The 26,271-nt window shown below is 38.8% G+C and overlaps 3 protein-coding genes across 6 annotated transcripts in view; all 3 read right to left on the bottom strand.

The window, feature by feature from the left end:
• Window positions 1-10,421: 10,421 nt before the first annotated feature.
• Window positions 10,422-14,650, bottom strand: LOC115922778 (transmembrane protein 254-like). Its single transcript, XM_030982411.1, has 4 exons — window positions 13,878-14,650; window positions 11,995-12,098; window positions 11,229-11,288; window positions 10,422-10,666 (listed from the first exon to the last, which is right to left on the bottom strand). The coding sequence occupies exons 1-4, from the start codon at window positions 13,962-13,964 to the stop codon at window positions 10,435-10,437; spliced, it is 483 nt and encodes a 160-aa protein (XP_030838271.1). The 5' UTR covers window positions 13,965-14,650; the 3' UTR covers window positions 10,422-10,434.
• A 7,140-nt stretch (window positions 14,651-21,790) lies between these two features.
• LOC115922522 (lysine-specific demethylase 6A-like) lies at window positions 21,791-25,779 on the bottom strand. Its single transcript, XM_030981491.1, has 6 exons — window positions 25,629-25,779; window positions 25,182-25,296; window positions 24,538-24,682; window positions 23,525-23,836; window positions 22,575-22,748; window positions 21,791-22,003 (listed from the first exon to the last, which is right to left on the bottom strand). Exons 1-6 carry the CDS (start codon window positions 25,777-25,779, stop codon window positions 21,791-21,793), a joined length of 1,110 nt encoding a protein of 369 aa, XP_030837351.1.
• Window positions 25,704-26,271, bottom strand: part of LOC115918260 (histone demethylase UTY-like) — a 44,117-nt gene continuing 43,549 nt past the window's right edge. For all 4 annotated transcript variants that reach the window (XM_030982408.1, XM_030982409.1, XM_030982406.1 and 1 more), the window contains exon 18: window positions 25,704-25,846. In XM_030982408.1, the coding sequence (XP_030838268.1) occupies window positions 25,821-25,846 (26 nt within the window). In that variant the 3' untranslated portion in view covers window positions 25,704-25,820. The remainder of the gene's footprint in view (window positions 25,847-26,271) is intronic.

Below are 26,271 nucleotides of genomic sequence, written 5' to 3'. Positions count from 1 at the left end.
ACTTTTACAAAGGGGAAGAAAGAAAGAAAAAGATGAACGATGACGGTGATGCTAAATGTTGAGTTCGATAATTTAAATTTGCCGACAAGGCCTATAGAAAGATATTTGCAAATATATCGACAACAATCGTGAATTTGCTGCCAGGATCGCCCCTCTCACTATAGCAACGACTCGAGTCATACAACTCTCATATAAAGGTATGATCTAGGTCGGAGTCAGATCGAATACTTAGCTGGAGTAAACCTTTGACATCGTGACACGTCTATTCATCACAGCTTAATCCAGTCTCCATCGCACGTCTTTATTTTCATAAATCAACACTCACGTCAATATTAATTTGGTAAGTTGATTAATGTGCCTTTTTAGTTGATAGTTCGTGAGTTGTATTTGTTTGAAAAGATTTGAATTTGAGAATAACTTTATTTCTTAACGTATGATATGTATTATCATTTCGCCGATGAGTAGCGAGGGCTATCTACACCCGAATCCACTATCGGTGAAACTGAAGATACATAATGGAAACCTTCCTTGAATGAAGCAACTTACCCATTGACATCTTACAGTGTTTCCTTATCTTTATATTTTTGTTTTAATCACGAAACTTCATATTTCTTTCCGATTGAAAGAGTATTAAAGCCTCCAAGTACTAGATACTCATGTTTTATGCCGCAAAAAGACTATACTTCAGTGTTCTGAGATGAGGGGTTTGAATCTACTGTATAACAGATATTATTTGATGACGATGATAATGTTACTGATAATGATATTGATGATGATTCACATAAAGTGCAAAGGTGATGACTCTCCTCTCGTCATCAACAAAGTATTTTTAGAGTTTCAAATTTGAACTTCATTTTCCGAAAGAGCATAAAAAATAATGTCCAAATGTTGAAAACCAATTGAATATGTTCAGTATTGGCTGAGATATGACCATCCGAATAAATAGATTTCAATAGGAAATCACTGTTATTTTGCTGTGGTTCGTAATGTCATGAACCAGAGCAAAATAATAATAAAATGCATTGGTCAAATACTCTGAATTAATATATTATACGCTTCTTCTTCTTCTCTTTGGAGAGGGGATGACTAAGGGGCACGCCAAAGCTGGGTACGCCGCTTTCGCTGATGCACAAGTCAATTAGATTCTTACTGTTCGGATTGCGGGCTGTTAAATTGTCAACATTTTTCTCACATGGTTTCTTGTAATTCCTATCTGACTTGCTTTAAAACATATTTTAGACGATACTAAATCGACTATTTTGCCTCTACACCTTGATTGAAGCTGTATTCAGGATATCTCTGATCTTCCCCCTTTTTCCAGATTGCTCGTTTATTATTATTATTATGGGGGGGGGGTCACTCTTTATCATTCTAGCTTGTCATCGCTCATCCAATTAAGGAGAGTGGACAATTGAAGAAAATGGCGACATTAATGATTGTAAAGAGGAAGGGAAGACTAATGACAACATAACACACTTTCTTAGAGAAGAAAATAAGACAGAACATGGGGGAAAGGATAAAATGGGATGGTTTCATGTGTCGTGATCAAAATTAGTGTAACAGGCTGCTACACTGCATACTGCAGAACCGCTTTTAAAGCGTTGTTTGCTGAAATGTGTTCCCTTACATCAATCTTGTGGTGTACATTGAGAGTGCATTCAGGTTGGATACGACAAATTCAAAATGTATTGTATTCAATATGCAGTGGCGGGTTCTGGTGGGAGCCGAATTGGCCACGGTCCTACTTTTAGCGGGGAGCAGGGGGGCACAGTGCCGCTCACTTTTTCGGGTATCCACAAAGGGGTACCTTTTCATATAGGACAAGTGCACCTTTTCCTTTGTAAGAACTGCCCCTTCCTCTTTTAATAAGTGCCCCCTTTCCCTTATGATAAGTGCACCCCCCCCCATATTTTTCATAAGATCCCCTTCACTTTCTCATTAAAATCTGATAAGTGCTTTTCCTTCGACAACTGCCACTTTTCCTTTACAATAAATGCTCCTTTTCCATTCTGATAAGTGCCCCTTTTCCATCTATGGTATATAAGTGCCCATTTTACCTCTGAAAATTGCCCCTATTCAAATCTGACAGATACACGTTATACTTTGGCAAGACAATAGTGCCCTTTGCCTTTGTAATATTTGTGAGGTCCCAGTGCGAAAAATTACATCTTTTAAAGAAGACAAAAAAAAAACCCTGATGAGTATTAAGCACAATCTAATGAAGAAAGACTGAAAAGCTTAGCTCGTTCGAAATTGATATTCAGACCAACACACCCAGCTGAAAAATATGTTGCTTAAACGGTATCTTGTACTACGTAAATAGAGAAACAAATATCACTTGTAGTGTAATCACAATCATGACGATGTAGGGGTATATACCAATGTCTAAACATTGTGAATATTCACTCTGAGATTTCCCTTTGTAGGTGCCCTCTTTTTCTCAAGAAAGTGCCCTTTTTTGTTGGTGCCCCCACTCCGCCGCCCCTGATTCAAGAGGAATAGTTCGGGATCTTTGTGTTACTTTTGTCTTTCATACCAAATTGAGTTGTCTTTCTAATCTATGCAAATTCTCATGACCTGTCTGCAGATTATGGATCCTGAAGAGTCTACCCAATTCAACATCAGGACACCTGTCTTATCTTCAGAAGATAGTAAGCTACCACTTTCTGCATTGATTCCAGTCGTAGCTATCTACGGTATCCTCATTGCGATCACTGTCATTGGAATCTTTTCGTAATCATTTCATACTTTCAAGACAGAAAGTTACGTCAACGACCGGCTAACCTGATCATACTCAATCTTGCCTTTGCCGATTTGGTCGTCGGACTCGTGTCGTTAACGGTTAATCTGACGACCATTGTAAGTGGGCGTTGGTTGTTTGGCGAGTACGTCTGTAGATTATACGGCGTTATTGACTATGTAGCCGTCTACGTATCGGTCGTAATGATCGTGTTCATCAGTATCGATAGATATTTGTTAGTTACGAAGCCAATCAAACACCGATCAATCGTGACACGAAAACGTGTTCGATACGCAATCATATCAGCTTGGATAATCTATTTTACAGCTGTGTTCCTACTTTCTTTCGGATGGACGAATTTTGGCGGACGAAAGGAGACGGTGGATTATTCGCACGAGTGTCTCACGGAGTTCCTTGTGAATCCATCCGTAACATTGACTCTTAGTCTTATTGGATACTTAATACCATTTTCGGGTATTGTTTTCTTAAATGTTCTTATTTTTGTTAACATTAAGAGGCAGTTTGATAAATTCCAAGTTATCACAATCAATCGAAGCTTAGATGAAACGACAGAATACCGTGTTAATCAAGAATGTCGTGCAAACATGTATGCTGTAAAAGGAGACAATGATGACCATCAAACAAAATCGTTCCGTCTGTTTGCTTCACAGCGATCTAATACATCTATGAGTATCCAAACTGTTTCACAAGCAATCTACATGAACGCGATACCAAATACAAAATTTGATCAGTTTACCAGCTTGAGACTTCAAAAGAATAAAATAATTGCCAAGAAGCTAGCCCTCGTTGTCATGGTGTTTGGCGTGTGTTGTATCCCATATGAAATCTGCACTATTGCGAATGCTTTCTGCGGAGGAGAAGTATGCATCAGTAAACTGGCTTGGGATATAGCTGAGAATATTCAATGGGCTAACTCAGGAATAAATCCAATCCTTTATGCGTTCACAAATGTCCAATTTATGCGACATTTTGTGAGACTATTTCGATGTCGATCAAAATAATTGTAAAATGCGCGGGGTGAAAAAACACGAAGATTATCGATCATTTAAGTTGAACAAAAATCTTAAATCAAACAAAATTCTTGGTGACCATCAATAAGGTTTAGACATGGCTATAGCACCAAACTTTCATTACTATATCGGATAAATCAATTAACGCAATTCACTGATGAGGATAGAGTCACTGTCAGACTTTGTTACATATTTTACAAGGCCTTTGACACGACTGACCATACTGAACTTGATTTTTCAGTTGTGTAGGACTTTCACCATTCTGATCGACGATCTCGATTTAACATTTTCTCACTATTCTTAAAGTGGAAATTCAAAGAGAATCACAAATATGTCAACTAATTTATCACTAGAAACTGGTAAGCTAACAGATAGCCATAGTACAAGTGTTAGGTCAACTACATATCGGGTGATTTATAAAAATACAAATACAACCACCTCCATAGCATCTGGGATATACGAGAGATTCGCCAGAAAAAATAACGATGTTTTAATGACGTCACATAATGGACCAATACTGCCCAAGCAGACGACATCCCAAAAAAAATGAACATAATTGCAAAGCTATTATTTTTCAAATTATAATGAGTTTAGTGTATATAAATGTAATGGCATGTCAAACCATTCAAAAGGGGATATGACCCGATTCTGATAACTAAAATCTTTTGTTTGTAAATACACAGGATAGGGGTTAATTAATAATCAAAGAAACCAGACTTTCAAATTGAAAACCCCCCGGAATGATATTAAGGACAGCATTTGTTCCCTCTTGAAACGCCGAACATACCCCGGTGTGTGCAGTTGAATATATACAATGGCGCCTTATTTTTTTTTACAAGCGACAGATTCCTTTATTTTTGTATCGCTGCATTTGTCATCAAAATAAAAACATGCGCGGGGTTTACAGTGAGGCAATAGGTTATACATTTATTCTGATGGTAGTGAAGTAAGAGAAAGAATTTAAGAGAAGATGAAAAAACAGGCACTGGAAATGTGTGAGATGTCATGGGACATCGTCTGCTTGTGCAAATCATGTCCATACTGTGAACTCACACAACTCCGCAGCGTTCGGAGCGGCTCTTTAGTTGCTATGCCGGGGCTGTATTTAAGCGTTTTGTAATTTATAATAATTCTAACGTGTCCTCGATGGTCTCCAAAGCAAGTAGACGTCTATACATACTATGTCGCTTAAGAAAATGCAACCTCCGACAATCTGAACTCGCGAATTTTTATGTCATGTACATCAGACCAGTATTGGAATATGCTACCCCTATCTGGTCATCAGAAATCACTACTCAACAGTCTGCTGACCTTGAGCGCGTCCAAAAAGGGCTTGTCGTATCATCCTGAGCGGTTATACTTCCTACCATTCAGCCCTTGAAACACTAGGCATCCCATCCCTTGAAGAGTTGAAGCACGCAGACAAACTCTGCTCTCTAACTTTGGTCTTCGTCTTCTCTCCTCTCGACACCGAGATCTCCTGCCCGAGTTCCGAGGGCAGACAACGACTCGTCAGCTTCTGAATTCCAACGAACTCAATATCCCAATGTTTAGAACCACGATATATCGCAAAACCTTTGATCCCTACCATTGTACGGCTGATAAACTCAGATTTGAAATAAGCTTGTAAGAATAATAATCCATTCGTTTCATTTGATTGTATCAATTAAATTTCAAGACAATACATATATATTTTTAAAATTTACAATCCATCAATGCAATTCTGTTAATAACATCTAGTTTGTTGCCGAATTTTACCCTCTTTTTTAACAGCTATTCTTTTGTACATTCAATTATTCAATAATAATTATATCTTAATATGGGTCTGGAAGCAAATACATGTGTATTAACCATGTTTTGCCTAATTCTGTAAAGCTTTTTTATATTTAAATATTGATAATGAATATATTAATGACATTGCGGTTTGTGCTCTGGAATTCATTGTTTTATTTGTGAATTACCATTTATATTTATATTTTATGCTTTTGTATGTATATTTTGTAAGTTCAATTTGTTTCAGCCTCTGGCTGCTATTTGAATGTTTTTAATCAATAAACCATATCAAATCAAAAACCAATATCAAATTACTTTAATGTTTGCAAGCATTGAATTTTGATAACCTTGTCGAATCAAAGTTTCAACTTTGCAATAATGAAAATACAGTTAGTTTTTAAGATCAATGAATATCTACTTTAAGATTTTCACATTGAATAAATGTGTATAGTGATACACCATCGATCGTAATATAATATGAAACTGTATCTAGATTTAAAGAAAATGAATTATGTGTGGACTACAATCGAAATGATAGATTGAGAAATAGAGAAAGAGAGGTAGAGAGAGAAGGAGGGTTATTTAGTGAAGTTAATGTTTTGAAGTGAATATAATTCCTTTAAAAAAAATAAAGATCTATAGGTCGAGCTTGGTAAAATTGCTTGGTCCCTTCAGTGTGGAAAATTTCTATGTCGGAAAGCTTTTTCACACTCTGGTAAATTTTCTATGCATTGAATGTTACTACCGGTAAATATTTTTTTGCAGCCCCGTACATGCCCAGTTGCGATTTCGTCTCAGAAATATACAATGAAAAAGGCTTTTAGCAAACAATCCGACTTTGAGTGAAAGATGATAATTTTAAAGAAATGAGTAAAATTGCGGGAATTGAATGGAACAGAGAAAGTGAGGGAAAGAGAAGGTTAAACATATTCAGAATGAGAAAAAATGATGAAAGAACGTGCGGATAAAGGGAGAAATGTGAAAGTAAAAAGTCAGAATTGTATGACGCTATATCACGGTAAAAGCAAATTCATACAACTAAAAGCTTAGCCCAGTGGCTAAACTAGGTATAGGGGGCACAGGGCATGTATCTCCCCCCATAAAACCAAAGTTTGGCATATACATGTAGGGTTGGTGTAGGGAATTGGAGACCCCCAAGCTTGAACCCATCACTGTCTGTCCGTGTTGGCTCCAATATTGCTATAACGCCATATGTGGCATTTAACAACGCTACTGCATAATTATGTCCAATTCATTTCGAAGACTGCGTTCTTTCTTCGAGAAAATTGGCAAAAATGACCAAGGGAAGCAATTTTGATCGTAAAATTTTGTTCTGATATAAAAACACAATTTTCAATGAATGTTGTGGTATGCAGATATTTAGGGGTGGCTCTTAAAAAGAGGGGGGTAACCTTTAACACCCCCCTCCTGCGCATGCGCCTGCCTGTGAATAGTCTCCACCGAAAATGAAAAGGTGAGTACCCCCATAAATTTGTTTGTTTGCTGGTATTATTGGTCCAGGGTGACACCTTTAACATAATACATTAAGGTACATGGCTAAAGGGAAACTAGAGAAATAAAAAAAGGCGATTTACTCAGAATCACCCAAAGTGGATTTAGCTCCTTTTGGAATGAAACTCTTCATATGGCCCCTTTTACCGATATAGGCCCTCGCCCCTAAGCTGTTGTGCCGTGGACCACATTGCATTTATTGGTATCTTTATTTGTTAAAGTTTGAATCTCTTGGTCGTGGAGAGGGGGGGGGGTTGTGGGATACGCTGGATTCATCGTTTATCATTTATGGATACGCCACTGTAAGGAAGAGTCAACTATGCCCATGAAATGGGCATTTCTCTTCAAAAAGGTTGCTGGCGGCCTAGCTCTATAATTAATAAACAAACGTAAAAAATAGAAATATCACTCGACGGTTGTTTTTTTTTTTGTTTTTTTTTTGTTGTTTTGGTGGATTTTGGTGCACCCCCCCCCCCCCTCCCCCATGAGGTAACCTAGTTAAAAAATATATAATAAAACTTCTGGATACGCCATAGTGGGCAACTGTTCCCTTGTAAACTCCTAATCCCCCTCGAACCAATGCCACTGCGTTATTTTGATTTACTTATGTTTTCTTTTTTTTTGTCTACCTTTTTTTCCTTCTCGGTAACAGCCAGAGTTTGCGAAATGAGATGTACATAGTCGACTCAAGATGGCGTACTTCCAGAAATGGGAAAAGCAAGAAGTCGAGTAGGAAACTAAAACACATTCGGAGTAAAAAAAAATAAAAGAAACGTGTTTGATATAAGCTCAGGCGCGTACGCAGGGGGGGGGGGGGGGGGGGGGGGGGGGGGGGGGGGGGGGGGGGGGGGGTTTGGGGGGTTAAACCCCCCCCCCTTTGGAAATTTTTTGTGTGTAAACCCCCCTAAAAAAAACCTAAAACCCCCCCCCCCCCTTTTGGATTTTTTTCAAGGTGACCTTACCCCCCCCCCAACGGAGCAAAATGTCAAGAGCTATGAATTTTGATTGCATTTCATTCATTCTTTTCATATGCTTGAAATGTGTTTGTCTCTGTTGAAAACCGAATGTTGTACCATTCCTTGACAGCAGGTGCGGCTATTTCTTTTCATGACCTGGGGGGGGGGGGACGAAATGCAGGGGAAGAGGGAGCATAGTGGACGAGAGGGGCCAGTTGCATAAAAGGCAAAAAAGTTGAGGGGGGGCAGAAAAACAATCCGCATCACCACCACTCTTACATGTTACATACAGGCCCCGCGGAACGTTTTTCAAAGAGGGAGATGGGGGGGGGGGGGTTGGAGGCTTAAGTATTTCCCATCAGGTAGAGGAAAGCGAGCGAAGCAAGTGGAGGGTAAATTGGTTTGGGGTCCAGGGGCAAGAATTTAATTACGGTCAGATGAGCATTCAGAAGGCGCCTTAGGGACCGCCCCTTGGAAGCTCAGAGGTTTAGGCATTTAATTACGGTCAGATGAGCATATGTTGATACCTTATCTGTGACACAGTCGGGTCACTAATTGGAGTGAGGTCCAGAGTTCGGAGCCCCCAGGAGCTCAGGGGTTTTAGGCATTTAATTACGGTCAGATGAGCAACCAGGGGCCAGTCTTAGGGCCCTTTTTTAGTCCCCAAAAAAATCGCAACGACTCAGCCAGCCGCTGAATAAGCGGGGGGAGGGGGTGGTGGGGTGGGGCGGGGCGGGGGGTAAGAGGACACTTTTTTTTTTTTTTTTGGTCACGAAATTTTTAAATTTGACATTTTGCTCCGTTAATTCGATACCAGTGATTTACAAATGTTGCTGAAATGGCATGATTTTTCCCTGAGCTTCCGGGGGCTCCGAACCCTGGATCTTACCAGGGTCCTTAGGCGGGCCCTGGATGCTCATCTGACTGCAATTAAATTCCTAAAACCCCTGAGCTTCATTGGGCTCCGCCCCTTGACCCACGTCGGGGCTTTACCCCTGGAATCCAAGCCAATTTACGCTCCACTTGCTTCGCTCGATTTGCTCTACCTGATCGTAAATACTTTAACCCCCCCCCCCCCCCCCCACTTTGAAAAACCTTCCGCGGGTCTGCTTGTAACATGTAAGAGTGGTGGTGATGTAGATTTTTTTTTTTCCGCCCGCCCTCCCCCCCCCCCCCCAAAAAAAAAAAAACAAACAAAAACATAATCAAGTTTTTGCTCTTTCTCTCCTCTCCTTCCCTCTCCCTTTCCCGTTTTTCTCTGTCTTCCTCTCTCTCTCTCTCTCTCTCTCTCTTTCCCTCTCCCTCTCTCTCTCTCTCTCTCTCTCTCCTCTCTCTCTCTCCCACTTTCCCTGTCTCCCTTTCTCCCCTCTCTACCGTCTTTGTCTGACTCCCTTTTCTCCACAATTTCCTCATTATGGTTTAACCAAAAGACATTTTCCTCTAAAACCTAAATTTATTAAATCACCATTTAAAAGGGCCGAGTAGTGACCTCTTTTCCAAAATGGAGGATTAACATTTTGTTGAACGTGCTGGATATAACACTATCAAGGTTTTAATCTAATATGTTAAAAGTGTTAATCTACCATTTCGAAAAAGTGGCCACTCCTCGGCCCTTTTAAATGGTGATTTATCATTGTAGGTGTTAGACGTATAGAGTTAGACGAGTGAACTTTCATTTCACTTTATTGTATCAAATGTTTTCAACGTAAAACTATCATGGCAATGAGATTAAAAATTACAAAAACAAGAGTATCGGGTACATTAAGCCTATGCATTGCTAATCACTAATCAGTTTAAACAAAAAAGTTGAAGGACTTATAGAAGCAATCAAGGAGGTCTATTTAGGCCGGACTTGTGAATAGAATCAAAAGCTAAGATGAGGAACTAATTTTTTATTCAAATAATCGGATGGAAAATGTAACACGACCGATCGCAGCTACTTTCGAAAATTCAACTTAAGACGAAATTTCAATAGACATATCCACAGTATACCTTTAGAAATACGCAAACAATACATTAGCCTATGTAATCCTAACATGATTTCTACAGGCCCTTGAGTTGATTTTTCGAAACTAAAGTTGCGATCGTGATAAATGAAACCTTATTATAACTCTCTAAAACACGGTTATGCACCTTTACCTCCGACTGTGATGCATAATATGATTTAGAAACATAATTTGTCTTCCTTATCTTCCGTTTTACTTTCTTTATGATTATTGCGGGGTTTTAAAAAAAAAAAATTAGGGGGGTGCACCCCCTCCAAATGCAGCCTCGGGTACCCCCCCCCCCAGAAAAACCACCTTTTTGTGTAATCTCGACCTCCCCCTCCCGCCGTCTCTACACCCCCCCCCCCCTCCCTCTCTCTCTCTCTCTCTCTCTCCCCCCCCCCCCCCCCCCCCCCCCCTCTCTCTCTCTCTCTCTCTCAGGCATGTTGCTCAGCGTCACTTTTGTTCACTTCGATGGCGCTTACGTCCTTGGACATCGACGTAAGGTCATCATCTTCCTTATCGTAGCCGAACTCGTAGAGGAGCTCGCCCACGGGGTCGGCGGAGGAGTCGGGGTCGTACTTGAGGAGGTTGATGAGGGACCCGATACCGAAACCGAGTGTAAAAATGAACCACAGAATCCGAGCTTGACCCGTGATGCCCTTTTGCCTAAAAATGGTTCAATGAACAACATAAATAGCTCAGCATTAAATAGAAACAAATATATAAAGACGTGTGTAGTATTGACAAAGAAAATTATTACAGAAAGCAATTAGTTTTGTCAGTAAGTTCTGTCAACCGTTTGCTATCCAGTTTTATTAATGATCGTGTCACTGATTCATTAAATATTTCATTGTTTTTCATTGATGTATTTTTACAAAGATGGAATCTAAATAAAGTAAATTGAATTGAATGGAATGGAATTGAAGTGAAGTGAAGTGAAGGGAACTCTCGATTAAAAAAAAAAGCTGCTCTGAAATATAATTGATACGCACAGATTTTGTGCCCTTGATTTTTCAAAAAAGTGGAAATCTGTTTAAATATAAAATCATTAGCTTATTTTAAGAACAGTTTTCACAGAAATAACAAAAACCTTGTTCCAAATGAACTTGACATTATAGCTACGAACCAAAAACGATCAAAATGTTGCGTTTAAAAAAAACGGAAAGGAAGAAAGAACCATCTAGCTCCAATACAATAATCATGAGGAGTACGAAGGACTGTAACTTACCCAGCGAGATAGAATGCATAAATGGCTTCCGAAACATGAATAGATACTGCCATGTACCATCTATATTAGAAAAGGAGAGATACAGAGAGAAAGAAAGAGAGAGAGAGAGAGAGAGAGAGAGAGAGAGAGAGAGAGAGAAAGAAGAGAGAGTGTGAAAGGGAGAGGAGGGGAGACAGAGAGAAGGGGAGGGGGATAAGATTAATGTAATTGACAGAGAGGAAGATAAAAGGAAAGTTATCGTAAAGTAGACAGAAAGGGAAAGATTGCATGAGATTAAAAGGGGACAGAATCATCAGTAGTCATAACTCTTGTATTATGTATATTATACAATGTCAAGGTCTTCATGTTAACATAATTATAATCAAGGGGAATGGATGACAGTTATGTCCAAACGATATAAAGGGAGGAGGAGGAGGTTGAGGAGGAGGGGGGGTCATTATTTTGATCGAAAATGATCAATTAATTAATTAAAAGCCATACGGATTGTAGACCTGAGCAGGTAAAGTGATTTGGTATTATGTTACAGGTGCATGGTCATCCATTAATCATACATAATATATGATATTGTCAAAGTCTTCATCCCGAAAACAATACTGGGGCCCAACTTATAAAATAAAGGGCAATTGATAACGAACAATTTGCAATAATTGAGATCAATCGAAGCTCTGTACTAAAGAGATAAGAGATGCGATTGGTATCAATTATTGCAAATCATTTATAAGGCAATCGCAACTCTTACATAAGACGGGGCCCTGATTGAACTTACATTGCTTCGATGAGTCGGGGTCTCTGATAAGCCAAATACTTAGCTAGATCACCAAGGAAACCAAGGTAGTGGTATGGTATCTTCCCTGGTGCATAGACACACATCTTTAAAAGAAAAAACAGCAAATGCAGAAACAATTTTTAATTCACACATATTAAATCCGCCATCCATTGAGATCGAATAAAACTAATTCAAAGTTTCTTGTCCCACGACTACTATTCACTATTATCCCTCTTCAACTTATAGATAACGAGAGGTTAAAGGTAACAATTCAGTCTTCTTGTATGTCACTGTTTGAAAAATAGGCCTATCCAATACTGATTGCTTTGACTTGGCGCTTGACTGTGAATACATTTGCACTTAAACCCGTCATCTTGTAGTGAATATAAGTGAAACAATAAGAACAATAAGAACAATAATCATTATATACCGTGCGAATAGACTGGCTCACTAACATATTCAAATTTATGGATGTTTCCTTCCTGGGGACCCAGTGACGTGGTATTCCATCAACCTGTTATTTATGAATAAACTACAATACTTGGAACCCAGTCTGCTTGTATTACACGTTGCTATGTCGGACAAGCCTTGGGTAAGCTTTCGGGTTGTCAAGAATAACTCTCGTTTAAAAGGTATGCATACAATTTAAATATGTATGTAAACTAACGATCTATAATTAATTGTCTCAGGTGGTAATATGGAATATTGGATACGATACGAAGGTAGAAGATAGTCCCAGCATTCAAAAATGGGAAATGCAGATAACTGAGGGGAGTGGGGGGGGGGGGGAGGACTTAATGTAAATATTTATCTGAAATCTGTAACCTGAAAATCTCTAAACCCTAAATCTCTAAATCTCTAAACCTTTAACCATGATAACCTTACACAAAGTCATGACAAACCTAACCCTAACCCCTAACAACAAATCAGTGGCGTAGACAGGTTCGTACACCTGGGGGGGGGGGATGACTCAGGGGCGGATCTAGCTTTTTGCTAAGGGGGGTTGACCAATAATGACGATGCGGAGCATCGTCCACGAGCCGCGAAGCGGCGAGCCTTTTTTTTTTGGGGGGGAGTGTTTATTTGAACCAAGTAAGTGATGTTTTCCTGGCATCTATTAACACAATGGAGACCATAAAAAGCAGTGCATGATAACGTCTTTTTAAATCAAGTAACAGTTAAATACACAGTTATATCCAGAGTTATCATGTATTTGGTTAAGTTACCAGATGAGTTGAATATCTTCTCACAATATTTGCACTTGAAAAGGTTTCTCTCCAGCGTGCGTTCTTTTTTCTTTCTTTTTTTCTTTTTTTTCTTCCTTTTTTTCCCCCTTTTTTTTTTTGGTTTGTTTTTGGGCCGCCCAAGGGGGGTTTAAACCCTTAAACCCCCCCCCCCCCGGTAGATCCGCGCCTGTTTAATCTTGTGGTTATCTTGTGGTTTCCAAACAACAAGATAACCACAAAATACTTGTAAGATTTTCTTTTTTTTACCGTCTGAATTGGCTTTCACCGTGTGAATGCGGCTAATAACAATAAACACAATTACAATAATGAATAGGAATATTATTATCATCATCATAATTATTATTATTATTAATATTATAATTGTTATCATTATTATTATTACTATTATTATCATCATTATGACTTATTAAGTAAGCAAATATCATTCCCCAAAACCTGGGGGGGATGATTGTACATGCCATCCCCCCCCCCCACCTTGTGAGGTGGGGGGATGCATCCCCCTCATCCCCCCCCCCCCGTTGTCTACGCCCCTGCAACAAATCAAGTCAGATCGAAGTAAAATAATATCACCGTGCCGAAATGGGGTCACCAAAATAATACTAGTTTTGTGTTTTTTGTTGTTGTTGCTTTGCTTACCGCAGTCAATGTCATTCCAAACGCGATGAGGAACATGACAAACATGTTCGGAAGCTTGAAGTAACCTGGATCTCGTTTTAGCGCCATTTTAATGAATACGATAACTTCACAAATGGTCAATGATCTGCCTCAAATATCAAGTCTTTCGTGGTCGTTATATACTAGCTCACAATCGGAACCAATATTCGGAATCCATTCACATTTCAGGATGAATACACAGAAGTTCAATATTTTTCCATTCCTGTTTTACCGACAATCTCTACAGATCCATAAGCAATATGGCCGCTGTTGATATCATACAAAGGACAATTTAAGCCTCTCTGTTTCGCTCTTGAAAATAATGACATACGAAACTACTGCAGTTATGATTGGTATGAAAAGTCAGAGTAAATCCATGCTCTCATGAATACATGCTACGACACAGTAATCTTTACAATATTTATTATATACACAATACCAAAGGTTGTGTGTTTATTCGAAAATGCAACCTAAAGTTATTTGAACAAGTAAAATCGTCCTGCTGCCTGCGTGTGGTGATTGTTTTGTAAATTCAGAAGCACGTTATCAAATCATGTATACACAAATATATCGACATTGGTGTAATATGATTTATTACCGGGTATACCTGAGAATTAATGTTTTCAGACGGTTTCATCAACACTGATTGTCCAAAGTTCACTGCTTTATATATTATTTTGTAACCGGAGGAGGGGGTGGTGCACACGCAAGCGAGTTGCTCTCTCTTTCAGGCATTCTCTCTCTCTCTCTCTCTCTCTCTCTCTCTCTCTCTCTCTGTATGCCCCTCTATACATAATCTACCGTGTGTCAAACAATTAGTGTACACCTGTAAATCAATCATTCGAATGAAGATAAAACAGAAGTTATCAAATATTTGTATTGACCGATTACATCATAGCGGATAACAGTAAGTTCAGTTTTGTAACAAAACAAAGTAAAGACATAAAATACAAATATTTTCGCATTTTTCCCACGAAATTGTTTTTTAATATTTTGTGTTGTGGTTGTTGTTGTTGTTGTTGTTGCTGTACACCTTGTGTTTTGGCTACAGACATGATGGCTTGTCCTACCTTACATCACCAGGCACGTAGCCACGGGGGGGGGGGGGGGGGGGGGGGGGCACGTGCCCCCCCCCCCAAATTTCTAAGATCGGTTGAACTTGTTTAGACCCCTTTTTTGGACCTCGATCGATTACATGTATGTGCCCTCCCCCCCCCCCCCCCCCCCCCCCCCCCCCCCAAAAAAAAAAAAAAAACAGGTGAATGAAATACTTATGCAACGAGGCACTAATCAAAGATAATGTTGCTATACTAGGCATGTGTATGATGCATCAAGTTTTAACTGGGAATGATAGGGACTTTTAGATTCTGCACGACGAGAACGTGGACTGCCCTTTCAAGGCAATGTGACGTTCTTTGAAGGCACTGGCAGTGACGTCACATTGCCTTAAAAGGGCAGTCCACGTTCTCGTCGTGCAGAATCTAAAAGTCATTAATGTTCCAGGAGCAGGTACTTTGGGGCTTGTAGGGCCCCTTAGCTTTACAGGGAATCTCAGGTGACTGTCTTGCTAATAGTAATGTATTCATATCTTGATGATGAATCCCTCTATTACCAATAAATGGATGAAAATATGACTCAAAATGCCTGGTGTGTGAGGAATGGGGTGTGTCTGGATGCTTAACAAAAATGGAGCCACCATTTATAAAATATTGACGAAAACTTCTTCAAATCTACAGTTTTTAATTAACTGTTCGGGTACACACCCTGTCCGGACACACAACATCTGAGTTTACAAACATTTTTTTGAAGGCAAAAAATGGATAAATTTGACCCACCCCCCCCCCCCCCCCAAAAAAAAAAATCAAAATCAAAATATGTCTATCTATCTCTTTTGTTTTTGTTCCTATAATACACATGTAAATCTTACTTTGTAGGAATTTTTCTGAGGATAATTTTCGGTATTTTTCATGTTACAAGTATTTTACTTAAAGTAGTCTTATGACAGGTGTACATATAATTTCCCTCCTACCCATCTCTTTTCAACACTATTGGTTCTCTCTCTCTCTCCTTCCATTCCTCTCTCTCTTCTTCTCTCCCTCTCTCTCTTTACTACTACCTCTCAGACATCCCCTCTCCTCCCCCTCTTCTTTTCTTCCCTCCCTCACTCTCATCTCTCCTCTCTCTTCCAATAAATGTATACTTGCAAACCTCCACAAAGTCCACACACACACACACACACACAAACCTTACAAAAACAGAATACAAATACATTGCAGTTGCATGTCTCTTCATATTTTTATTCGAGAACTGGCAGCTTGTAATTTAGGTATGTATACAAACTTTTCTACAACCCACAATATCAAACAAAAGCATTTCATGGAGAAAGAAAACAAATCATCACTCTCTTTTCTTGTGAGTTTTAACCAAAACAAGATCCATTTCTCTTGCAAAAGTTCCTTCTGCAGAAAAAACTGAAAACTCACAATAAATACTCATATTTTGATACAATAAATACCCCCAAAATGCATTGATTTATAATCAGTGGAGAAAATGAAAAAAAGAGTAGAAAAAGGAACACACACTAGAAGCAGGAAAGAGATATACTTAAAGGGATAGTCCAATTTCTGTTATATAATCATTAGTTAATGTTTAATCAATAATCCGATATGATAATAAACATTGCAGCTATGTATCTATTCCCAGTCTAAATGAATGAAACTAACATACAAAACAGTCTTATACACCTATTCTTCATAATTACGAGGTTCAACATTATTTTCCATGCAGAGCAAAAAGAGTTCATAATACACTGCTTTTCTGGTGATGCCACAGAAATACAAACAGACAATGTTTCTGTTTAATTATAAAATATAAAAAAAGATTGATATTCCATGTACACCACATAGTTATGACAGAAATCCCTCGTACAGCATGGATGTGTTGCCACTTTGGTTAGAAGTATTGTAAGGATTAAATAACAAACCGTTCAATTCATACCTGCTTTTAAAAAAGGCCTAATTCCCTCTGAATATGCATAGATCTATAAACTGTCAACAACTTTAGAACATTGGACTATCCCTTTAAGTAAGAAACTAAGAAATTATACAACCCAGAATTATACTCTAATTAAAAGAAAAATAGGATTATTGAATAATAAAAGTCATCAAATGTACAATCATTTCTAGCCATATCACACAAAAAACTGAATATTCTTGTGTTTCTTGATGGCCTGTATACCTCTAGAAAAAAAACACACTCGTGTCTAACAAATACGTACTCTTCAAAATAACAGAGGCATGTTTACCTGAAACATGCCAAACACAAAATTCTAAATTAAATTTTCAATAATATTAATTCCTGCTTCATGGAATGACATTATTACACTCAGAAGTTTTACAAAAGGAAACACAACAGCTCGAAGAAGCTGAAAAATAGGCCCAGGTCTGCGTCTAGACCTGAAATGCATTTTATCCCAGTATCTCTCTCTCTAAAATAGTAGAATTCTAGAAGTTTTCTCTTGAATCCCAAATTCTGTTAAACATGTCTACGTCAATTTCATAGAAAAAGTATCTGCTCTCCCTTCTAAAATCAACACAAAAACACTACCTGTTTCAATGTTAGGAAAAAACAAACACACTTTTTACAAGTTATTTACAAAATACAAAAGTAGATTTAAGTGCAAACTGAACGTTCCAAGATATCTGTGAAGTTTTTCTACCTCCTTTTTCATATGAAATGTCTCAATTTGAAAAAAAGAAAAAAAGAATGTCTCCTATTATTCTTTTATAGAACACTTTAAGAAAAAATTGTTTCACATGATGTTCTGTACTAGTTGGATTTGGTCACGTGTGAATTATACAAAGTATAAGCGACAGGGGTAAGTGTCTGCAAGGAATATCTGGTCACCACACTGTCCCACATGTTGAAAATTGTGTAAGCCGTCTCATTATCCATCACTGTACACTAACATATTTCATTGTTAGACATTGATTGGATATCTCTGTTTATTCGACAGCATGTTACAGAAACAATCATTGTTAACATGTCCAAACGATTTTTGGGTGACCAGCCAGACATAATCTTTTCACCAAATTTCTAATAAAGACAAACAGGTATCTTGTCACAGTAAAACATAACAGACATGGATGAACACACTTTATCAGGGGCTTAAATAAGTTATTACAAAAAAAGAGGGGAACAGCTTTGACGACAATGGAGATTCGCATTCATCTCCCAACATATTTCAGCACCATTGTTCTTTAACATGAATTGGACATTAATGACCTAACTACAAAAAGCGACACCTTAAAGACGTATTTTCAGTTGGAGTGGGAAGATATATGAGATAATGACTTTGAGCCTCTCAAACAAAAAAACCCCAACAAGTAATGCCAGTGGTTCAGTTTCCATCTTACTATCCACTCAAACAAAAACTACTCCAACACAATGACGGTCACTACGAGCAATGAATGTTTTTCTTCAGATCCTTCTTATAAGATGTATCTTGCATTCTTTCTACCTTTTACAATACAGACTTTCAATACATTTTCTCCTATTACGTGTACATTGTAATGTACAATGTACACATATAACATTTCTTGATTTGCTTCAAAGCTTCTTTCTATAAAAATCTATTCATTTTCTTTCTCTAAGTTTGTACAAATATCTTCCCAGCCCCGTCATCCTATCTAGAAATTAAAAGTGAAAATAACATCTCTTCTCTATAAACGTCAAATGATGACTGCTATTAGGCAACCATATAGTTTGAGAGGAATTGAGGATGAAGATGAAGATGATGATGATGATGATGATGATGATGATGAAGATGATGATGATGATGATGATGATGAAGATGATGATGATGATGATGATGATGATAATGATGATGAAGATGATGATGATGATGAAGATGATGATGATGATGATGATGATGATGATGATGATGATGATGATAATGATGATGAAGATGATGATGATGATGATGATGATGATGAAGATGAAGATGAGGATGAGGATGATGATGATGGTGTTGAGAAAGATGAAATACAAATGGCTGGGGCTATTTCATGTTGACTTTTAACACAGAAAATGCTGCAGATTCCAAGCCCGATCACGAATGAGTATGACCTACCTAACTTTGCCTGTACGACACTAAAGGCCTTCCAAGTCTCTATACATTCTGGGCCCTTTTTGGCCCAGCAATACATAATCTACACACTACAAAACCTTAAAGGAAAAAAAATTGTTCCTTGGAGCAGCAAAATGAAAACACAGAACAACATGTCATTTGTTTCAAATTCCCTGAGACAAGCAAGAAACAAAACTAGAAATCACATGACCAATCACATGACACTATCACATGACAGGGCATTACGACAACTACAAACATAATTGCATGTGATGAACCTTTAAAACAAACTTCATAGTCACGTTCAACACCACTCATCCACTATCTTATCATATTTCTGCTGTCTGTGAATAAACTTGCTACAGCAGACAAGTTGTCATTTCGACTGCAGAAACATCAACTGAGTATTTCCCCTACCAGGGGAATATCTTTCTCAAAATACACAGAATCTTCTAAACGTTCATGAGAAGATATAACAAAGGGCACATGAACTCTGCGCCCCCTGACAAAGAAAACAAAAAATAGTGACATAGACACAGAAAATCATTTACATTTTTTTTTCTCTGTACAGCAAAATTGTCTAATCTTGTCCTTACCCAATTTGTACAAATTACAAAACACGATCAACAAATTTTTCTCCCACCACATCACGAAAATAAAATTACAAAAATTGCACTCAAATTGGTTACTATCGATGCACGTTCTCCTCTTTGTAAGCACGCCTCTGTGCGAGGGAAAATTAATCCTGCTCTTCTTACGAGTCCTTGTTGATTTCATAGATGAAAGTAAGCTGCCCATTTCTAGCATTCGGTCAATGACTAGAGCTGAGAAAATAGTCGCCAGCATAGTCGCCAGATTTCCCTTTTTTTTTTAATTCTCTCTCCTCCTCTCTCCCAAATCGCCTGATCGAAGATACCTCCTCACATTCACTCTAGATGATGATCATCTTCTGCCTTTGCCTCGGAATAAAACTGCGCTCGTCTTCACTTCATATTCCACGGTCTCCTTTGATGCAAATTCACATGTCCATTTTACACTTTAACCCTGGATAGCTGTTTCTTGAGATTTATTTGAGATGTGTCACAAAAAACAACAACTAATCACTTACATATTAGACAACACATTGACAACATGTGACCTTTGACCTATACATATGACCTTGCTAAGGATGTGCCCTAGTAACAGCTAGAGGAGGAGGACTCCTGAAACCTCTCATGCAAGATTACAAACATAGAGTGGAATGTGTATGAGTCTCTCCTTTTTTAATGAAATCAAAACCATATTGGAGACGCATATGTGCACCTCCTATAGTAAGTAGTTTTGTTGGTTCTGGAAGCCAGCTACTTCCCCAAGATAACAATGTCCCGGAAATATTAAGACTGGGAAAACTGGAGAAACAGTCAACGCTATTTCACAGGGACTCCTCGGAAAGAAATTCATGAGAAGGAAATTTGGGAGGAAGTGCACGTTCATTAACTCCCTCTTGCTTTTAGAAGAAATAAAGGAGTGTGATTTCCAAATTGGTCTGGATTTTGGCAAATCCTTTTTCTGTTTGAATAAAATAAAATGGTTGAATTTCTGAATGGCTATTATTAATAATTAGATTTCTGAGCAAACTCTTTCATCAGCCTGCAGTAAACTGAACGGGGAAACTCATCAATATTTTCAAGAAAATGATACCTTCGATGCAAGAAGGAGGAAACACCTTATCCTCGTAAAAGAATACTTTATATGGGAAGTACTTGGCTTCACAGAACAGTGTCTTATTGCTTCTGAATGGTACTCTACACTTGAATGGTGTTTGACGTTACAGTTACTACAGATGGGGCAAGCATTCTGTCCCCCATTCAACATACATGTACCAGTAAACTTTATCATCGTGAGTTGCAGCATGATGCAAAGAGACTTCTTGAGAGGTACAGTTTAACATTTCATGGCTGAGACAGAAGAATAAATCTTAATTATTTGAAAACCAAGAGAACTATATATCAATATGATAATTATATTTGAGTGTAATCACAACAATACCGTTCTCCATGCTTTTTGTAATTTCAACTAGCAAACAAAGAAGAACAAATATTTTCGTCTTTTTCTTTCTTTCTTTTTCTGCTTTTCACACGTAAAAAGTAAAACGTTGAGAATAATAATAACAATAAAGATGATTAGTGTTAAACTGTACCTCTATGTAGTATTCCCAGCACCTCCTTCAAAGAGAGTACAATACTAGATGTATTAGAATCTAATGAGTGTCAGTATCCATAAGAACCCGGACTAAAAGTTAACTTGCCCCACAACAGTACAACATTAAAGAATCTACCATTAGACATAGCATCATCTTGCATAGATCAAACCATTGATAAAAGAGAGGTGAGCTGTCCACGTTACTTGTCATGGAAACACAAAACTTACGACCACACATTAGTAAGTACAGAACATGCCTTCACTGATGGCAGACGCGAGTGTACAGTTTGTCATTACCGACAATTGAGTAAAAAGATTGTATAAAAGAAGAACTATATTATTACAGGTCTTGGCCAAATGTTGATTGGGGGGGGGGGGGTGTCATCAGACCTCACAAATATTCATTCATATGAATTCATGATGGTTCAAAGAAGGTTGATATCATGGAGTAGGCATTGTTTGAACATTCACACGATTCCATCATCGTCGACAGCATCCGACACAGAAGACGATGCCTGAAGATTGAAGTAGAGACTACACAAAGCTCGGACCGGGATGCTCTATTCTAAAGATGGACCCTCAATGATTACACTCCTGGGTCCGGAGAAAAGGGAACAGAAATTGGAGTTGGGTTGGGTGATTCAAAGAACACAGGGTGTCTGGCAGCATGTTGAGTGATTTCTCCTCTCCTCTCCTCCATCGTAAGATGCCCTCCCGTGGGCCGTCTCCCGTTGCCATGGAGACCTAGCGCTCCGGATGGGTGGGGCAGCTCCCAAGCTGCTCCATTAGTTGTCATGATCTCTGAGACTCAGATTCCTGCAGAACGGACAGGCATGAAAATAATTTGTGAGGTTTCTCGTATCATAGAAGAAATGCCCCATTAAAGGCATCGTTTAACAATATTAAATCTGAGATGCATGGCCCTACGTGCTATCAGTGTTTGTGATATGGTGTAATATGGAAGCCCCCAAAAAAAATCGCTTCAAAATGATCAAGAAGTGCCTCAAAAAAAGTAAAAATCTTTGAGTGACCAGTTTTACCATACTCATTTTCCCCAATAGATCATTCCAAAACATTGCAGTATTCATAAATTGAATAATCCTTACACTAAAGATATTATAAGTCTAAAACTGAATAGGCAATCTACTTATTTCGGGAGAGTTGTGTAGTATTATTGAAATTTTAAAAACTTCATATTACTTTCCAGCTGAACAGAAAATTGATGTGTAAAGATCCCCTGCAAAAAACTAGTACCAACATCAAACATTAATAAATAAATTAATAAACTGTCAATAAACTGTCAAATTGCTTCATGAAGCTTCAAGCATTTGTATGAAGCATAAATTTTTGCGAATGAATATTCAATTTACCTCCTTGTCTTGGAGTTGAAGGTTGTCGTAGATTTCCATGAGCTCGCTTTGTTTGTATTGCTCTAAGATGACGAAGCCCTCTAGAGTTGGACTGGCCTTGCGAGCGCAGTCCTGGCAGTGCACCTCATACTTCTTGTCTTTCTCCGTAGTGAACAGAATGTCAAACACCTCAACCTAGAGAAGCAATGAGAGGGAGAGATGTAAACAGATCATACTATTGGATACTTGTATAGTGCTCCTATCAAACTTAGGTGGAGATCCAGGCACTCCGACATTACCTCGGCTCTTGTAAGGGGTCCAATTTCAGTGCTTATAGCATTCAAGCGATTCCTTCTTGCCAACCAGGTACCCATTAAACACCCTGGTGGAGAAAGGTAAATGTAGTATTGGATACCGGTACTTGTATAGTGCTCATATCATACTTGAAAAGAAATCCGGCACTCTGACATTACCCCAGCTCTTGCCAGGGGTCCAATTTCAGTACTTGTAGCTATCAAGCAATTCCTTCCTACTGAGTACCATGAAGTGGTGGGGGAAGGTCAATGTATACTCATGTCTTGCCAAAGGACATTGGTGCTGTGACAGGGCTTGAACAAATGGCCTTCGCATTTTTTGATAAAGTATTTCAACCCTGACTATTGAATTGAATTTGAATTGAATTGAATTGAATTGAATTGAATTGAATTGAATTGAATTGAATTGAATTTATTCAAGATAAGCAGGGTTAATTCATGAGAGTTGTAGAGGCATATAAGAAATACATCAAATTCTTTACATGAAGAAGGAAAAGAAGAGTTGGAATTGGACCGAGGACAGAAAGACAAGGATGGGAGAAAGAAGATGGATCTTTTACAATACTTCTCCCATCAATAACATTGCATCTGCAAGAAATTTGGAGCAGCGGTAATACTAGATAATTGAAGATACCAAACACCAAACAAGACCCTTACCTCACAGTTGGTGCAGTAATGGGCCGCCTCGTTCTTGGCCCTGCCGTGCCAGTGGACCTCGATACCCATGTCCTTCAGATACTCCTTGGTCATCTGGATGTACTTGAGTGACCGCAGCAGGCAATACTTGACCATCTCAAAGTAGCGCGGTTCCGAGACGCGGACGTTGCGGGCTATATTCCATGTGAGATGGATCATGGGAACAATGGACTTGTATTGTTGGAGCTTGTTCCACTCGTACCGCTCCACCGCCATCCGGTACTGGTGCGTCATAAGAGGGCCGACGTTCCATGCGATGTTATTGCACCAGCCCTGTTCATTCAAACCACAAAGAAGTAGGTTAAAGCGAGACTGCACTACTTGTATCTATACTCTATATAGTCAACAATGCCCAAGAGGTAACCGTTGGTCCCCTATGATGCCCTTTTTCTTATGTTAATTGAGAGCTGATTTGATGAGATAATTACCCGTCAGTGACCATGCAGGGAGGTCTAATCCCTCCTGGCCAAACTAGTGCAGATAGGCTTTAAAGGGAAAACCTATTATGATATTCAATTGTTTTGGATCGAGGCAGAAAGATGAGAGGAACAGATCGGTGAAAGTTTTTGAAAAATCCTATAAAGAATAGCAAAGTTATAAATTTCAAAAGTTGTAATCGATCACACGCAAATTGGCAACTCTGTGACGAATCTTTCAAAGCACTTCTGTCATATAAAGGGGCAACAAAATGTGCAACCATTATATTTAGGGTGCAGAGATAATCACATTTTTCGTTCAGAGAAAAAACCATTACTGTAGCTTAATTTCAGGGTGAGTCCCTGAGGTATTTGGTCTTTGGTGTGATTTACTGATGAGAAGCCTGGGCTTCACAAAACTTGTCATCAGTTACAAATGACAGTTTTTGTTATAAGCTACTGAAATCCTTGCTTCTGATTGGTGTTCAGCAGATTTGTGACTGATATTTGTCATTTGTCATTGAAAAAAGGCTTTGTGAAACACCATCCTGGACTTACCACTGCCTGGACCCAATGGACGGTCCCTGAGTTGACCCAGACCAGGTCCCCGGGTCTCTGGATGAACCGGTACACAGGGATGTCCTCTTCGTACAAATCCTCTAGGACGGGCCACCACGAGCCCTTCAAGAAATTGATGTTAGCCCTGCAACAAGATCAAACATTGGTTGATTTAATTTGACCACTCGTTACCCAATCTTTTTTCAGGGTTTAATCAGTCGAGATAATGGCAAAAAAAAAAAAACAAAAAAAACAGAAGTGCTACCACGAGCTTATACCTCAAGGGGACACTACCATGACCTTGTATTGAAGTAAGTACCCCACAAGTGAATGTAGCTTTACAGAAAGAGTGTTCGCTCTGGTAAAGGTGAAATATTATTGTGAGCTGTTTCGTTTTTTTAAATGTCTATGTAGGAGGTCAAAATAGATGGAATATGTGACAAAAAATATGAACGCTTTTGAATTGCCCTCATATTCCACACATGACTAAAATAATGTGACTAATACGCTAATCATGTCAACTCCATAACGTTTAAGTCCAACTTAGAGTTAAGTTCAACTTTGTGAAACACCCCCTGAACAGGATTGGGGTTTGAGGCTACAGCATTGGGTTTCGTTTGGTAAAATGGAAAGAGTGTTATTACCTTTCACAGAGGTTGTAGATGGAGCCCCAGTAAGAGGCGGGTGTGGCAAACCATTCGCAGTCTCCTGGTCCAATGTTTACGTTCACTGAGCAGAAGTTGTTGTTCTCTTGGTGACCTATGTATGAGAAGAGACATTTATTTGTTAGGCACGTCTTGATATGATGAAAGCATTCTTGATTAATAGAGCATTGCAAGCACTGGCATGAGTTTTTGTTACAATCATCATAATCCAACGACATTGATATCATCATCACCACCATCTTCATAATTTTAACCACTGTCATTATACAACCATTATACAACCATCATCATCATCTTCAACATCATCATCATCACCACCACCATCTCCATCAACACCTCCACCTCTATTACCTCCCAACACCACCACCCCATCCCCAACCCCCCAAAACACATCACCACCACCATCATCATCACCACCACCATCACCACAACCACCACCACCATAACCACCTCCACCCCAGCCAAGAGAACCATCTCCAAGGCACCCATCCTCACCTGGTGTTCTACTCCCCGGCACCTTCATGTAGAGTTGTACGGTGTTCATGCCTAGGATGGTGAAGTCTATGTGGCTCAGCATGTTACCTGCTGATACCACTCTCGTGAATGACGGGAGTTTGGTCAGCTCCTGGAGCTGTTTCTTCCATCTTTACAAAAAGGAACAAAATATTATTACAAATTATCACAGGAATCAACCTCACTTTTTGAATCTATATGACTTCTAAATCGTATACTTGGTATGAGGTCGAGTGTATATTAAAGTCACAAAACTATGATCTACGTGGCAAAGAGTATGAATCCTTGCCTAATACCCTTTGGAAAGACATTACTCTTTATTTGCCACAATCTACCCAGTTGAAGTAAATGATTATCTGGTAAAAACTAATTTCTTGAATGATTAAGTGCCTTATCAGGCTAGTTTAGCTAAAACCAGGGGAAATTATTATGCTCTGTGAAATAGAGGGCTAAAATGGGGATACCCCAAAGTTGGTAAACTGAAGAAAAAACAAATATCAGGAAATCATTCAGGAGGAAAAATCCAAAAAGGGACCTGTTTCACAAAGCCTTTTAT

Source organism: Strongylocentrotus purpuratus, unplaced genomic scaffold (assembly GCF_000002235.5).
Source record: "Strongylocentrotus purpuratus isolate Spur 01 unplaced genomic scaffold, Spur_5.0 spur5_scaffold_12, whole genome shotgun sequence".
Classification (NCBI taxonomy): domain Eukaryota; kingdom Metazoa; phylum Echinodermata; class Echinoidea; order Camarodonta; family Strongylocentrotidae; genus Strongylocentrotus; species Strongylocentrotus purpuratus.
This window is presented reverse-complemented; position numbering and strand designations above follow the sequence as displayed.

Coding starts and splice junctions, on each gene's coding strand:
- LOC115922778 (XM_030982411.1), bottom strand. CDS start 13,964: ATGGCGCTAAAACGAGATCCAGGTTACTTCAAGCTTCCGAACATGTTT. Junction 12,099..13,877: donor TTGGAATGACATTGACTGCG/GTAAGCAAAGCA, acceptor TTTCTTTTAAAG/ATGTGTGTCTATGCACCAGG. Junction 10,667..11,228: donor TATGCATTCTATCTCGCTGG/GTAAGTTACAGT, acceptor AACCATTTTTAG/GCAAAAGGGCATCACGGGTC.
- LOC115922522 (XM_030981491.1), bottom strand. CDS start 25,779: ATGCTGAGCCACATAGACTTCACCATCCTAGGCATGAACACCGTACAA. Junction 24,683..25,181: donor ATCTACAACCTCTGTGAAAG/GTAATAACACTC, acceptor ATCTTGTTGCAG/GGCTAACATCAATTTCTTGA. Junction 22,004..22,574: donor TTCAACTCCAAGACAAGGAG/GTAAATTGAATA, acceptor TGAGTCTCAGAG/ATCATGACAACTAATGGAGC.